This window comes from Colletotrichum acutatum, assembly GCF_030867785.1.
Source record: "Colletotrichum acutatum strain CBS 112980 chromosome Unknown BDZ83scaffold_4, whole genome shotgun sequence".
NCBI classification, from domain to species: Eukaryota; Fungi; Ascomycota; class Sordariomycetes; order Glomerellales; family Glomerellaceae; genus Colletotrichum; species Colletotrichum acutatum.
Genome location: NW_026848998.1, coordinates 40,491 through 54,014, shown reverse-complemented (window position 1 = coordinate 54,014; position 13,524 = coordinate 40,491). Strand labels below are relative to the sequence as shown.

General features: G+C 52.6%; 4 protein-coding genes across 4 annotated transcripts; 2 read left to right on the top strand and 2 right to left on the bottom strand.

Annotated features, from left to right (window-relative positions):
* Positions 1 to 1,213: 1,213 nt before the first annotated feature.
* BDZ83DRAFT_289685 (U3 small nucleolar ribonucleoprotein IMP3) lies at positions 1,214 to 2,274 on the bottom strand. Its single transcript, XM_060502179.1, has 6 exons — positions 2,147 to 2,274; positions 2,052 to 2,078; positions 1,958 to 1,993; positions 1,883 to 1,906; positions 1,610 to 1,809; positions 1,214 to 1,546 (listed from the first exon to the last, which is right to left on the bottom strand). The coding sequence occupies exons 1-6, from the start codon at positions 2,213 to 2,215 to the stop codon at positions 1,351 to 1,353; spliced, it is 552 nt and encodes a 183-aa protein (XP_060370986.1). The 5' UTR covers positions 2,216 to 2,274; the 3' UTR covers positions 1,214 to 1,350.
* A 185-nt stretch (positions 2,275 to 2,459) lies between these two features.
* On the top strand, positions 2,460 to 3,205 carry BDZ83DRAFT_746802 (ribosomal protein S18; the record flags this gene model as incomplete). The annotated part of the gene is made up of 3 exons (XM_060513320.1): positions 2,460 to 2,556; positions 2,623 to 2,954; positions 3,008 to 3,205. 3 exons carry the CDS (start codon positions 2,460 to 2,462, stop codon positions 3,203 to 3,205), a joined length of 627 nt encoding a protein of 208 aa, XP_060370985.1.
* A 156-nt stretch (positions 3,206 to 3,361) lies between these two features.
* On the bottom strand, positions 3,362 to 5,789 carry BDZ83DRAFT_565351 (pentatricopeptide repeat domain-containing protein; the record flags this gene model as incomplete). The annotated part of the gene is made up of 2 exons (XM_060503744.1): positions 3,362 to 3,530; positions 3,583 to 5,789. 2 exons carry the CDS (start codon positions 5,787 to 5,789, stop codon positions 3,362 to 3,364), a joined length of 2,376 nt encoding a protein of 791 aa, XP_060370984.1.
* Positions 5,790 to 6,802: 1,013 nt separating this feature from the next.
* On the top strand, positions 6,803 to 9,552 carry BDZ83DRAFT_646371 (uncharacterized protein; the record flags this gene model as incomplete). Its single annotated transcript, XM_060509957.1, has 6 exons — positions 6,803 to 6,897; positions 7,028 to 7,056; positions 7,221 to 7,518; positions 7,669 to 8,033; positions 8,077 to 8,807; positions 9,508 to 9,552. 6 exons carry the CDS (start codon positions 6,803 to 6,805, stop codon positions 9,550 to 9,552), a joined length of 1,563 nt encoding a protein of 520 aa, XP_060370983.1.
* Positions 9,553 to 13,524: the final 3,972 nt, after the last annotated feature.

Below are 13,524 nucleotides of genomic sequence, written 5' to 3'. Positions count from 1 at the left end.
ATATGTTCGTTCTCAGCGAGGGATCAGCGACAGTTTGTGGGGGAAAAGGAGTGTAATTAGTCGACCAGCGCACTAGAGTATTATCAAAGAATGTGTAAGTTGCTTCCCAGACGTGATATCGGCAGCAACGGGGAGGCTCTTGGGACGACGGTTATTATATCACACACCAAGAAAGCCACAGGGAACGTCGCGGCTGGGGAGTCTCCCGGCCCCGATTCATCCGTTCAAACAAACAAAGTCTTCAGCTTTCCCCGTGCGCTGATGTTGAGACCACCCACAGCGCAAAAAGAAGGTGCAAAACATCAGACACAGAGAGTAGACGATGACCTCAAGTACCGGCCGGGATTCAAGCTACGATTGGCGGAGATCGGATCTTCGCCATCCAGAACGTCGGCTCAGAGTATCACTTGGTCATGTTCCCTGTTTCAAGACTGGGATAATCCATTGTTCCATTCGGCGTCTCTTCTCGAGGAGCGTCCGTGCAAAGCACTCTTCTCAGCCTCATAGAGTTATCTTCCGACGACTCTTCACGTTTTCTTGTCTGTTGTGGGGGGAGGAAAGTTTTGTTCCGAGCTGGGACTGCATGGCCATCCTGGACAAAGTCGGGATTTCCTCTTACTCTATTGCGCTCTTTTGCGAGTTGACTCTATACGATTGCTCGGCTTCGTCTCAATAATTTCCCGATTCGGTAGTGGCCTCGGCTCTTTCGTCCAGGCCTTTCAGCCCTCGTTTTCATGCGATAGTCTCATAGTCCTGAACTGATATACGTCCCAAACTTTGCGACCGTTTCATCCGTCCACAAAGTGTTCATCTGCTCGCTCAAGGCAGCGCAAGCTCGCAGCATGACGTGCTTCTGCGACGAAACCTTGAGATTGGCCGTAGATTCTTCGCGATTCGTTCGTATTCATCAGTATACTTCGGATCTGATGAGCTGACAGAGTCGAAAATAGGTATCGGTTGACTCATTTGGAGGTTGAGTTCGCCAAGAGACAATCTCAAATGTAGGAACCTTTGTCTACCTATTTGTCGACAAAATGTAATTGCGGCTGATGGTCGGTTCTGACAACATTGCCACATGCGAGTGAGTGCCGGCTGTCCGAGTTGCTTGATCTTTGCGCATCGGGCAATATGCCAGCAGAGGGATTTCTCCCGATATCTCCGCCAGTCCAAATCGTCTTCTAAGCCTCAAAGCTGACTCAAGGCCCGCCACGCAGACTCTGCGTAATGCGATAGGTCGATTGTTTTTTTTTCCATGTCCAGCCCCCCTAACTCCATAACACCTTCAATTATTGCGCAAAGCCAAGTCCCACCATGACGGCAAGCCAGTCATCCGAAAGTGTATCGTCCCGTCTACAGCAGCTCGAAGTCGTCCAACTTGTCGCGATACTTCATGATGTTTCTCTTGACCTTGCTACCCACGGTCCATGTAACGAAGTCCTCCATGCTGCGGGTAACCAAGAATGCGGGATCGACACATGTTTCCGTGCCCACACGAACATGTCCCTGTTCGATGAGCTTCGTTGCTGCCTGTACGGTCTCGGCCATGCTGCGACATCTCCATTAGCATTATGCCCAAAGAAGCAAGTTGTGAAAGTCTCCTTTTCCATACCGAAGGCGAGTCATGACGACGGGGAGCCGTCGTCTTGCAAAAGCGCTCACTGTGACATTGTGCTCGATGGCCGAGAGCTTCGAGGCCGAGGAAAGAACACCCATGTCGTACAGCTTGTCGAGAAGCAATTGCTCGTGCTTTCGGCGGGCCGCGTTTTCCGGAGGCATCAGGCTGATCCTATGCGCCAGTTGACGGATAGACTGCACAGCCGTATCAGTTTGTGTCTCAATGTGTATTCGACCTCGGACTCGGGGAGATGTTCGTTGAACTTACGCCGCATAGCCTGTTGTATTTGTGCTGTCAATGTTAGCAGTGGTTCGTGATGCGGGCGCCGGCGGCGATACTCACATAATCCTCAGGCTTCTGAATCATGTATCTGCGCACCTATTCGCATGTTAGAGTGTTTCGCGCACATCTCCTCCTCTCTTGGAGTCTACCATACCACTGCGGCGTCTCGGTGGTCGCCATCCTAGTAAGTCTATGTTAGCACAAGCGCCTCGGTGCGCTGCACGGGTGGGGAGCGGTTGATCTCGGTACCTGCTTGTATGTGATGAAGTCGTGCTTCCGCAGAAGCTTCTGCTCGTGATACTTGAGTTTGCGGACCATGCTGGGCTGTTGACGTCGCGGATTCCCAGTTCGGTTTGGCGATTGACGACGGTGACGAGTGGTCGCGGCAGAAGAAAAAGTTCTGGAGCTGGCGGGACAAAAATCCTTATCGCCGCGGAAGCTTATCGGATGAGTGGGGCGGGAGGTTCCGTTGGCCTACCAAAAAATTCCCGTGACAGCTTCAACATCTCGCGACAGATCACGCCTCGCTGGGACATTCGAACAAATCCTCACAAAACTAGCAATGCCTCCCAGACTACCACTCATCTCGGCCATCAAGGCACCAGGCGCCTTGATGGCCCGGGTCGCGCGCCCATTCTCGTCGACACCCGCCGTCGCCCGTACGTCAATGGCCTTTTAGAGCTCCCTTATCCCCGTGGCGCGAAAGCTAACGTCAAGCTTTACAGAGTCCTCCAGCTCCGATCCGATCAAGAACCTTCTGAACCTCGACGAGAAGCCCAAGGTGCACTCAGCCGACCGCATCCGTGGTCTCATCAACAATGGAAGCAAAGCTCGCTTGGAAGGAGCTGCGGCTCGGAAACGCACCATGCTCGAATCTCTCCGCGAGAAGAAGGTCAGCGACGACTATGTCAAGCAAATGCCGCGTCGCTGGCGCACCGGTGAGGTATACGCGCCGCACGATCTCAGCCCTCTCGAGATGGAGAAATGGCGCAGGCAAAAGACCGTCACGGTCGATGTTGTTGACCTTTTGGGAATCAACCCCCTGGACCACTACAGAGTATGTTTCACCGATATTTTCAAAGCCCTCTGGACACTAACTCTGTATTGCAGAACTTCTCAATGATTTCCGAGTACATGACAAACTTCGGACAGATCAGGCACAACAAGGAAACGGGACTGAAGCCGACGAACCAGAGGAAGATGGCAAAGGCTATCCGGAGAGCGATTGGTATGGGTATCCACCCTAGTGTGCACCACCACCCCGAGCTGCTGAAGAAGAGGTTCCGCCTCAATGCGTCGTGGAAGTAGAGACTTTGGGTAGGCTTAGGGTCTGGGAAGGCTTGCATGGCCTGTGAATTTGTCTGCGGACATTGGGAGTGTCTCCCGTGTATGAATTGTACAACATCTTGGCGTCTATTATAAATGTACAGATACAAGAAGCTCCTCCAGTATTTATTGTACACATCATGCCTTCAGCACCCGCTGTAGCTTGAACTTCTTCAGTTTTTCGGGAGTGTAATAGTAGCGGAACTTCTCCACCTCCGCCCACTCCTCTGGGAACTGCTTCTTGACCCACGCCTCGAACTCCCGCTGCAAGCCTTGCCCAGGGAACGCGTTAAATGGGATGCCAAGCCTGTGCAGATGTTAGCTGTGAGCTTTGTAAGAGATGGGAGGGATGAACTCACGTCATGGCATCAGGCCCATACCCAACAGCTCGCTTCATGGTTCTGATCGTGCTCTGGACCTCCTGCAGATTACCATTGCCTGCAAGGCCACCGCAGTAAGAAGCAAAGACTGCCGGTGGAACATCGACCTCCATCTTCTCGATCTTCTTCCAGATATCCCTGGCAATCTGGTCGCCAAAGGCCTTGATTTCGCAGAGGGAGAACACAATCTCGAGACTGTTGTATGATGGGCCTTCTGAAGACCTGACAATATCCTGCCAGTACTCCAATGCAATACTCGGTTTCCTGCATGCTCCGTAGGCAATCATCAAAGCGTTGAAAATCTTTGTGCTGGGCTGGATTTTCGTGTCCATCTTCAGCATGTTATGGACCAACTTCGTGCTGTCCAAGTCGGGACACCTACCCATGCCTTCCAAACATTGAATGTAGGCTTCGCTCTTGGGATGAAATGTTGGGTTGACGTGCTGCCGCATGTGTCCAAATACGTGAACGGCCATGTCAGAGCGCTTGCGGTCAAAGAATGCGTCCATGAGCAGGAGACGGCTCGCAACACTGGTCTCCTGGAAGAACTGACGAAGGATGCAATAGGCGTCCCAAACTCTCGCGGTACTGTTTTTCTTGTCCAAACAGTACGCCACGAATGCATCTCTGATGGATCGCCGTTGTTCGTTGCTGTGTTGAAATACGTTCAGCGACAGTGTGTCGATAATTTCAAATTGCTGGTCGTTTTTGAGGAAGACTGTGCATAATGCGACCACTGTCTCTGGGTCTAATGTGACAATCCGGTCCTCCAAAATATCCAACATCTCGCGTATCGCCGTGGAATTCGGGGTTGCTTGGTAGCATAGCGCTTGGAGATACTTGTTGATCAGGGGCAAGTCGTCTTCTCCGTTCAGCTCCGCCTTGGGAAGCTGCATGTATGCCGCCCTGGCCCCTGACAAGTCCTTTGCCCGGATCTTGAAGTCCATTTGGAGAAGGTATGTCGTTGCATCAGGCCGAATGTCGAGCTCGCTCGCGAACGAGACAAGCCTGTCTGCTAGATAAGGGTCGTTCTTCTCAATCGCAACCTCCAGCAGACCATTGATCGTTTGGGTGTCTGGCAGAAAGGCGCTGTCGTCGGGGTTGTGGCGAGCAACAACATCAAACATGCCCTTGATGTCATCGAGCCCCTTGCCCATGGATAGTACTGCCCATTGATAGATAACATCCCAATGCTCTTTGCTCGGGTTGGCGTCAACAAGCTTCTTGAAGATCGGCGCTGTCCACCCGCGTTGGTTGTTTCTCACTGAAAAATGCAAGATTTCTTTGAAAGCCCTTGGGCTTGGATGCTCGCTGTTGTGTGCTGGCCTTAGGAACCACTTCTTGGTCTCCAAAACATTGTCCTTCTTGGCGAAGAAGGCTGTCATAACCTCATGAAAACTTGACGTGAAAGGCATACCGAGCTTCTCAGCTTTTTTGACAGCCGCCACGAGCTCTGCCTCACGACCTTCCTCTGCCAGCCCCTGCAGGACGTTGACCCAAAGGTTCTGCGCGCCAGATCGCTCTGCTTCAGGTAACTGGTCCCAGTGGTCTTGCAACACAGTAAAGGCCTCGGGAGATGCGCCAAATAATGTCAAGGCAACCAGGTACGACTCGAAGTCCTCTGCAGCACAAGGATCTGTGGGATCCAGTGCCCGTTCCTCCTTGATCGCATCGTACAAGAGCCTTGAAAACTCTAGGTGGTCTTTGGTATCCTCTTTCGGTAACTTCAGCAGCGCTTCCCGCGCGTTCGTCAACTCTGACAAAGTCAGGCCTGGTCCCGGCTCGTCATCCTTATTCTCGAGCAGGTATCTTAACAGATTACGGCAGTGCAAAGCCTGAGTGCTGTTGACGACGATGTTGAAGCGCACTTTGTACGAAAACAAATCCCGAAATGCCTCAACCAGTTCTGTTCTCGACGGCGGCCGTACGCTTTCCAAAAGGCGATTTCTCCATGTCAAGACCGTCGTCCACCCAGGCTCATACTCTGGCTTCTTGATCTGTCTCGGGGGCTTCTGCAGGATGCCGAAGAACGTCCGTCGCTGAGGTCGTCGAGAGAGGGATATTGTCGATACTACCGGGAGCTGTGTGTGACGACATGCTGGGCGAGAAAGAATCGAACAGGCAGGGACGCTGCCCCTAGGAACGAGGACCCGTCGGCAGACATGGCGGGCAAATTGCGCCCTCATGGTGTGGGTTCAGTGCTTTGCGCGAAGGGTTCTTGATGGCGATTAGTTTGAGAAACAATGACACATAGCTTCAAGTGACCGTACCTGGGCACCTCCAGACCAATTCAGAGTAAGCGCGGCATGTGGTGAAGTCCAATGCCGATATTTGAAGCTCCGAAGATTTGCGAATGGAATTTGGGGACACTGGAGCTCCCGGGACTTGGAAATCGCGGTAGCTGCCACCAAAATGCGACCCGCGCTTGTGGAGGACCCGCAGATTACCCGTGCTTAGTCATAATCCTCTTTACACCCACCAGCACATTTGGTGTCAATGACCTCAATGACACTTAGAACCTCAAGAATCTCTTTCTCATCAATGGAATAAAAAGCTACCTCAATATCGAACTTCCATCGCAATCACTAGTTCCTGTGAGTTATCTCTCGATCGTAAAACCGTGTTCTGTTACAGAATGTGAATTGCACATTATAGTTCTCTTGTATCCATGAACCAATCATACTTTGCCCAAGTCAAAGCACCATTATCGTCATCGGTGGATCCAAGCATTCATCCGTATCCAGACTGATTTGGATCACTCTCAAGTAATAAGCAGACTATCTTATATTGCCTAGCGAGCTGGTGAACATTGAGAGCTGAGTGGGTTTACAGTTACTGAAACTACCTAAGCGCGTCATGGGAGCTAACAATGATGTATAGATAAACTAGCACCACTGAAGGACCACTCAGCCTTGATTGGCAGTATTGGAAACGTCAGAACGGACCGCTTGTGAACGATGACACAGATCTCATGGCAAATAATCATGAGATGGCAACCGTTGATGTGCCGTTAACCTCTGTGGGCGGCAGTTAGATGCCGACGGGAAAGATTCCAGTCGACTCGGAGAACCAACTCCTAGGCCTAGTACTCATATAACACGAGAAACGGGCGCGTGTGCGTTCAAATCCGGGCTATGACCAGAGTTGGCACCTCGGTGTCAAGTGTTCTCTCCCCATTCTTCTGTCTTCGCTGGGCCGCATGAAGCACAAACACGCTCAGACCCACGATGAAGTCAGTGCGGAACCTGAGCTTAGCTACGATGTCATGGGAACTGGTCCATTCAAGCTGTTCGAGTGAGAAGCATTTAGAGTGCAAGTGCACCCAGCCAACCTGTTTTCGAAGGCATCGGTTTCCACACCCTGCAGTTGCAAATTGGTTCTAGCAAGAGAAAGAACAAAACGACGACGAATCTTGACCTGGTAGTCAGCTCAAGACGTTCACGTACCGTCCTTGTAAGTCCTTGCAGGCGCAAATTTACGCTTATTGAGCATTGCTTACCACGAGTAGGATACCTGAGAAGGATTCGGTACTTTTTATCCCGTTCCGGAGTGTAGTCCGACTTAAGCCGCCGGGCAGACTGATACCCCGATAGCTCGACGACCTACCGCCCAACTAGCCGTTGAATCCTCCAACCCGCGCACCTCAAACCAACGGCGATATGTCAAGATCTCGGAGTTCCAGCCGCGGGTCTCTTGCGAAACAGACAGCAACACCACCGCAAAGGACGCAGCAGTTCAAGAGGAAGAATGGTGGCAGAAATGCCCAGTGCTACTTCTGTTGCTGCTGGTGCTGTTGGATAGTCCTCACCTTAGTCGCCTTATCCTGTGGCTCCATCCTCCTGATGGCTGCCTCTCTTCCATTGCCGGAGTCGGAGCCGCTCACCTCCTAGACTGGGGCCGAAAGCACAAAATCCGGTAACTCCAGTTGGCCAACGACCGGCTTCATGATAGTTATCCTTAAGTTGTGACGCTGTAGGATGCATGCCTCGGTCCAGCAGCCGTGCATGGCCTTTCTATGCGTTCCAGCTCACGACACAGACTGGAGCTCAAGGGGGATGTAATTAGTTGTTGCCTGATCAAGCCAACGTGGGGCCTCCGCTCATCCAGCAGTTTTTCCACAGGCCCTTCTTTTCCAATCTCTTTCCATCTTCCTTCGATGAAGATATCCACCATGCCAGACTTAATCAACACCGTTTCTCAGGTCGCTTTATCCCTTGTCGCCATCGGAAACCCCCTTCAGGCGATGGTCCAATCAGTGCCCCGTCCTGGCTCAGGAGAGGTCTTGATCTGCGTCGAAGCCACTGGTCTCCTAGCCCTTGATCAAAAACTCCGCGACTTCGGCGTTTTCAATATTGCTTCCCGCCTTCACTTGGTGCTCGGCATCGATATCGTCGGCACGGTCGTCGAATACGGGATGTCGATTGCTCCAAGTAATGTCCCCTTCCCCCCTATCGGTACTCGGTTCTCCTTCAGGGAAATCTTCGTCGACCGCATGCCGGCGTCTTGGCCCCGTACGTTGTCGCCGATTCTCGACTCTTGATTCCCGTCCCAGGGGCAATGTCGTCCCTCAAGCTGCAACACTAATCACCAACCCCTTCACTGCGGCTCTTTCTCTGTTCCACTCGTCTGGCCTGGGGGTTCCCTTTCCTAGCACTGATACGACCTTCGAGTACCAAAAAGCCCATGTCATTGTCCTTGGCGCGGGCACAAACGTCAGCACTCTCATCGTTCGACTAGCGGCGATTGCGGGCATCGGAACCATCATAGCCACCTCTTCCAAGGCCTCCTTTGCAACACCCCAAACCCTTGGGGCAACTCATGTCATAGACCGGTCCTCCTCTTCTATTCCGTCTGATGTTCAGACCATTCTCGGTTCTCTTCCTTTGAATGTCGTGGAGACATATGCGTCTGGCCATCCCACTCTAGCCGCTTCTCTTTTCATTCCCACCAGTGTTTCGAAAACCATCGTCATGTTGTCCTCCTCAGCCGGTGCCGACATTGATGCCTTAGCTGAAAGGGGTATTTCTTTGCGCAACGTCTATGGCTCCTTCGAGGCCCATCTTGGTATGTTCCAATCCTGGGCCGTGGCTCTTACCAAGTGGTTGTTGTCTGGCGAGTTGGAGGCCCCCTCTCATGTAGTAATCCCCAGTGTCGACCCGCACCTCGTCAACGCCGCACTCGATGACATCGGGAAAGGTGATGGAGTAAGATATGTCGTCGACATAGGAAGAGAGGATGATGTGGGGGAGGACAGAGGAGATATATAGACGAGAGAGTGGAGGCAGACAGGTTGGATAGCCGGGGGGGTAGACCAGAGGCACAGCAAGCTAAGATGCCGGGGGGGTTGTACGAGACCCGACACTCTACGGACGATCTTGTCCCATCATCGCCTAACCTGCTGCCGTCGTCATATCGGATGACAGCTCGAGCCAGGATGTATATCCTTCACTCTGTCGGTCAAGAAGAAATCACCCGATGACCGAGAAGACCGGCCAAGAGAAAAGAAGGAATGAAAGGACGAGGGAGTGCATAGCAGGGGGCTCAGGCAACAAGACGAGAGATCACCGACTTACCGCAATATAGTCCCAGTATGCTTCTTTAACCCCCCCGCGGGATTCATGTAACACTTTTCTAGTCTTCCCCTCTCATTTGTCCAAGTTGCTAGCGACAGAAGTCCGTTCCAGACTTGCATTGGCTCCTGGCTCCGCCCCCCTCTCTCTCTTCTCCTCTCGTTGCCCTGCTTCTCTCTACTCCAGCCCGTGCCATGAGAGAGCCTAGTTGCTTTACTAACTTTAAAGCTCTCCTTTGACTTGTCTGTGTTTCGAGTCCGCGCGGCATCGTTGATCACGAGGGCGTGTACTAGAGTCCTGTATGGCTGGATGAATACGGTTGATTTCCATCTAGTCCCACGGCGGCAGGGCAAAGTGGGTGTGGGAGAATGCCTCCTGAGGCGTTCACGTCTGCGTTTCAGAGATGCAAGTGCAGCTTGCGCTGACTGGCTCTGGTCGACTTTCAGCGCAGCCTCTATCTCAACCTCATAGGACGCCGGCCAGCTCCGCGCTCTATGATTTCTTCCTGGCGCCGGCCGGTCTCATCCAGTGACGGGTCTCAGATTGACGTCGCGTTTGCGTAAGGCTTCTCTGAGCTCTGATATCGGGCGAAGAGATCCTGGAGTTTCGTCGGAATGCAGTTGTCTGAAGAGTCAGAAGAACAAGAACAGATGGAAACAGAACCAAACGTTGAACAGGAAGATGATCAGAGGGGGTGCACCGAGAAGACAAGAGAGGGGGGATTGGAAGGGACTAAGCCTAGTGCTGCCATCTGAACATCATCCTGATGTCGGTGATCCGAGGGACATTTGATTGACGGTTGACGTCTCGACCGTGCGTCGTCGTTTACGCTCCTCTCAACACCCCACGATGGAGCTAAAGGAAGCGTTCGGGTATGGACTGGCCATCACATCGCCGAGTCGACAAGGCAACCGGTCCACGCCAAGAAACGCAGCTACCGGACGAAATAACAAAGTGCCAACCGCATTCATACGAGATTTTCGAATGGCCCGGCACGCTTACCGGCCAGGATCATCGCCAGATGGGACCGGGTTGTCAACGGCCCGGAGAGGGTTCTATTTTCAGTCTGCTTGAACTACAAACTGATATACTATTCACACGGGTCAACACAGAAACAGTGTGTCAGAAAAGGATCCAAGGAACTCCGGATAACTACCGTGGTCAACTGCACGCGCGTGGCACGAAATACGCAACTCCGGAGCACCGCACCGGGGCCTGCTTGCTGCAGTTGAGAAGAAACAACGACCAGGTTGCCATTCACACAACCTTACCCCTTCCCAAGTGTCAGCCGGATGGCGTTCCTCTTCACTCCGTCAGATCAGGGGAATTGAAAGCCAGGAACAATGTTGGCAAGCAGGGCAAGGCAGGGGACGGCTTCTAACCCCCGTTGCCCGGAGCCGGGGGGTGGAAGGTGGACAAGGTCGCCCAGGGCGACGGGAAGGAGAGTAACTCAATGGATTGAGATCCTAGGAGGTGTGTGATACACTTTACAGACATTGTTGCCCAAAAGAGCGAGAATGCAACGAGGAAGACGCTTACCGGCATGATAGACCGGTCAACTCGGGCACGACATCTCGAACATGACCGACTGCGGACTTGGGAACGTCTAGACCGCAGTCGTCTATAGTGTCATATCCTGACAAGAAAGATCTTCAGCGTCACCGTCCTGGTAAGTATTAAGTTTCGGGCAACTCAAGTAACCGACGTTTACAATACAGGATTTAGTATCAGAACTAGAAACCTGGTCCAACTCCGGACTGCATCGTCTATTCAGAACTGCGTCGAAGACAAGCTGTATTACAGATACATTACTTTTCAGACTCAAGAGGCACTTCTGAATAGAAACCACCGCTCTAACGAAAACAACCAATCCACCAATACAACCTCTACTGAAGGATTAAGAGTTGGTATTCTATCACCTGGTCCTGTAACCACCGGATGCCGTCGTCCGGTCCTGCAAGAAGCAACAGAAGGAACACCGCGCGCATAACGTCCGTCCGGGGGCGGCACTATCCCTACCCTGGACGTCCCGTCGTCGATATTGCGGCTCCTTGGCCATGCCCCAGACCTGAGGATCAGCACGTTACCGAGCCGCGAAAGGCTTAGCCTCTTGGGAGGTACAATGACTGCCGGGCTTGCTTGCGGTATTTCTTTTCGTACACGGACACTCTATTGTTATTTCCGGACGCCGTGTATCTGACTGTCCGTTGAACCTATTTTCAATGATAGCTGTCAATTCTGAACCATAGCCTGGGTGACAGTTGCCACCCAGGCCAAATCTGAAGTCGACGTCCGCCAGAGACAACAACAACAACAACAGCAGCACTTCCAGATATTCAAGACTTGTAGCAAGGGATGACAGACGGGAGTGCGGGATAAACGGACAAACTTCCCGCTGTGCATGAACGACTTGTACAGGAAATCGTGGGGTGTGTAGAACCTCCACCACCGTCGCCCGACGATGCAACAGTGAGATTCACCTTGCCCATCTTGTACCTCCCACAGCTAATGTGACAGTCTATCCGGACGTTAACCCTTTAGACAAACTGAACAATGGGAAAAAGAGACAGAATTTGGGAACTTTGATGGCGTTCGTTCGAAGCTCTGCTCCCCCTCCGTCCGAAGCGCAACGACCCTTAGTTGGGGGTCCGAAGTTGTCAACTCCGTCGAATTGTCCGTGGGACACTACCGCACCGCAAGACAAGGAATAACACGGACATGTTCAAAAATCTATCCCTTGATCTACAGAGAACCTTTTCTTTCAACTTTGAAAAGAAAACTGCCCAATTGATTGGTGCTGCAGGTACCGAGACTCCAATTCTTCGCCTGACTGGGCGGTGGTGGGCAGCCTGCCACCCTTCGAACGACGTCGTTTCCCGCTCTCCAATATTTTCGGTCTTCTCGGGCAACTCCTTCAGAGCCTCGCACCCGGCGCCCCGGCAGGAGAAGGAAAACCATTGAGTATGGGGACCCACCTCATCGGTGTCGGTCGGTCGTTCGGTCGGTTTCCTCGGCGACCCTAGCAACGCGCACTTGACTTGCATCATCGCTTGATGGAGGAAAGGAGAACCGGCGAGGATGGAAGAGAGAGGAAAAGGGCCTAACGCATTCTCCCGCTTCAGCCTTGCGCAAGACGAAAGATCCAAATCGACTGACGTCTGCTCTCGGACGGGATCCTTGTTCGGGGGCATCAGAAACCAAACCCATTCCTGATTGAACCCTCATTACCGACACCATGGGCTTTGACAAGAGATGGAAAACCAGCTGACAGCGGCGGGACGGTGGGAACAGACCTCAGCTTCTGCCAAGTCGAGTCGAGGCCATCATGATACCCGTACCTGTACCCGCACCCGTACCTGGCCTGGCGTTATCTCCCAGTCCTCCAAGCTGCCCTCGTCGAAAGGATGCGAAGCCCTGAGCTGACATCTCCATCCATCCATTCATCCATCACGACGGCCCCATCACCAAAAAAGGCCCGTAGGGCTGGGCTTGGAAATTGGAAGCTGACGTGGGCACCATCCAAGGCTCGAACTGGGGTAACACGACACACAAAGTCCAAAGATCCCAAAATTCCAATAGACCAACGGGGGAACCTCACACAAGCGTAATGTAGCCCGCTTACCCACCCGCCCGCCATCCCGCATATCCTTGGGTACGACCGTTACTCAAAGATTGTGGCGCCCCGTCACACACACATCCACCCACACCATGCCGGCCTCGGTCGAGCGAAAATACGCCTCTGCAGAATACGCCGTGCATCGCCCTCTGCACATCTGTACCTGTGCGGGTACCACCGTTGTAAAATTCCAAAGAAACGAAACCTGTCCCTTCGCGATCTCGGTACAAGTTCTATTTGGAGAAACTCTTTCCTCTCTCTCGCGACGCGAACAGATGACGAGCTGACGAGGCGAGGCGAGGCGAGGTACGGCGCGGCACGGGAGGGACAAGGCAAAGGCAAGGCATCTCGGGAGTTGGGCGTAAAGTACGCCCATGTAAGACACGAGACGAGTCAATTACATCAACGTACATTAGGGATTTCTCGATGGACGACGCAAGAGAGAGGGAACAAGCGGCGGGGAAAATATGCCTTACAATCTATCCGCTGAAAGCCCCCCATGCTTGTCAGACGAAATGGACCATCCCTTAACGGGCTCTAAGTTGACTTGCCCGCATCCGTATATGCAATCTTTCGAAATTGATCGAGGATGTACGACAGGCAACTACGACTGGGGTTTTCTGTTTCTTGCTAAGACCGTTTGAGACGAAAGACGCAATTCATTAATCTCAGCAATAGTTGGATGCCTAACGTGTGCGGGATCAAAAAGGGATCTTTGGTATTCAAGAACTACAG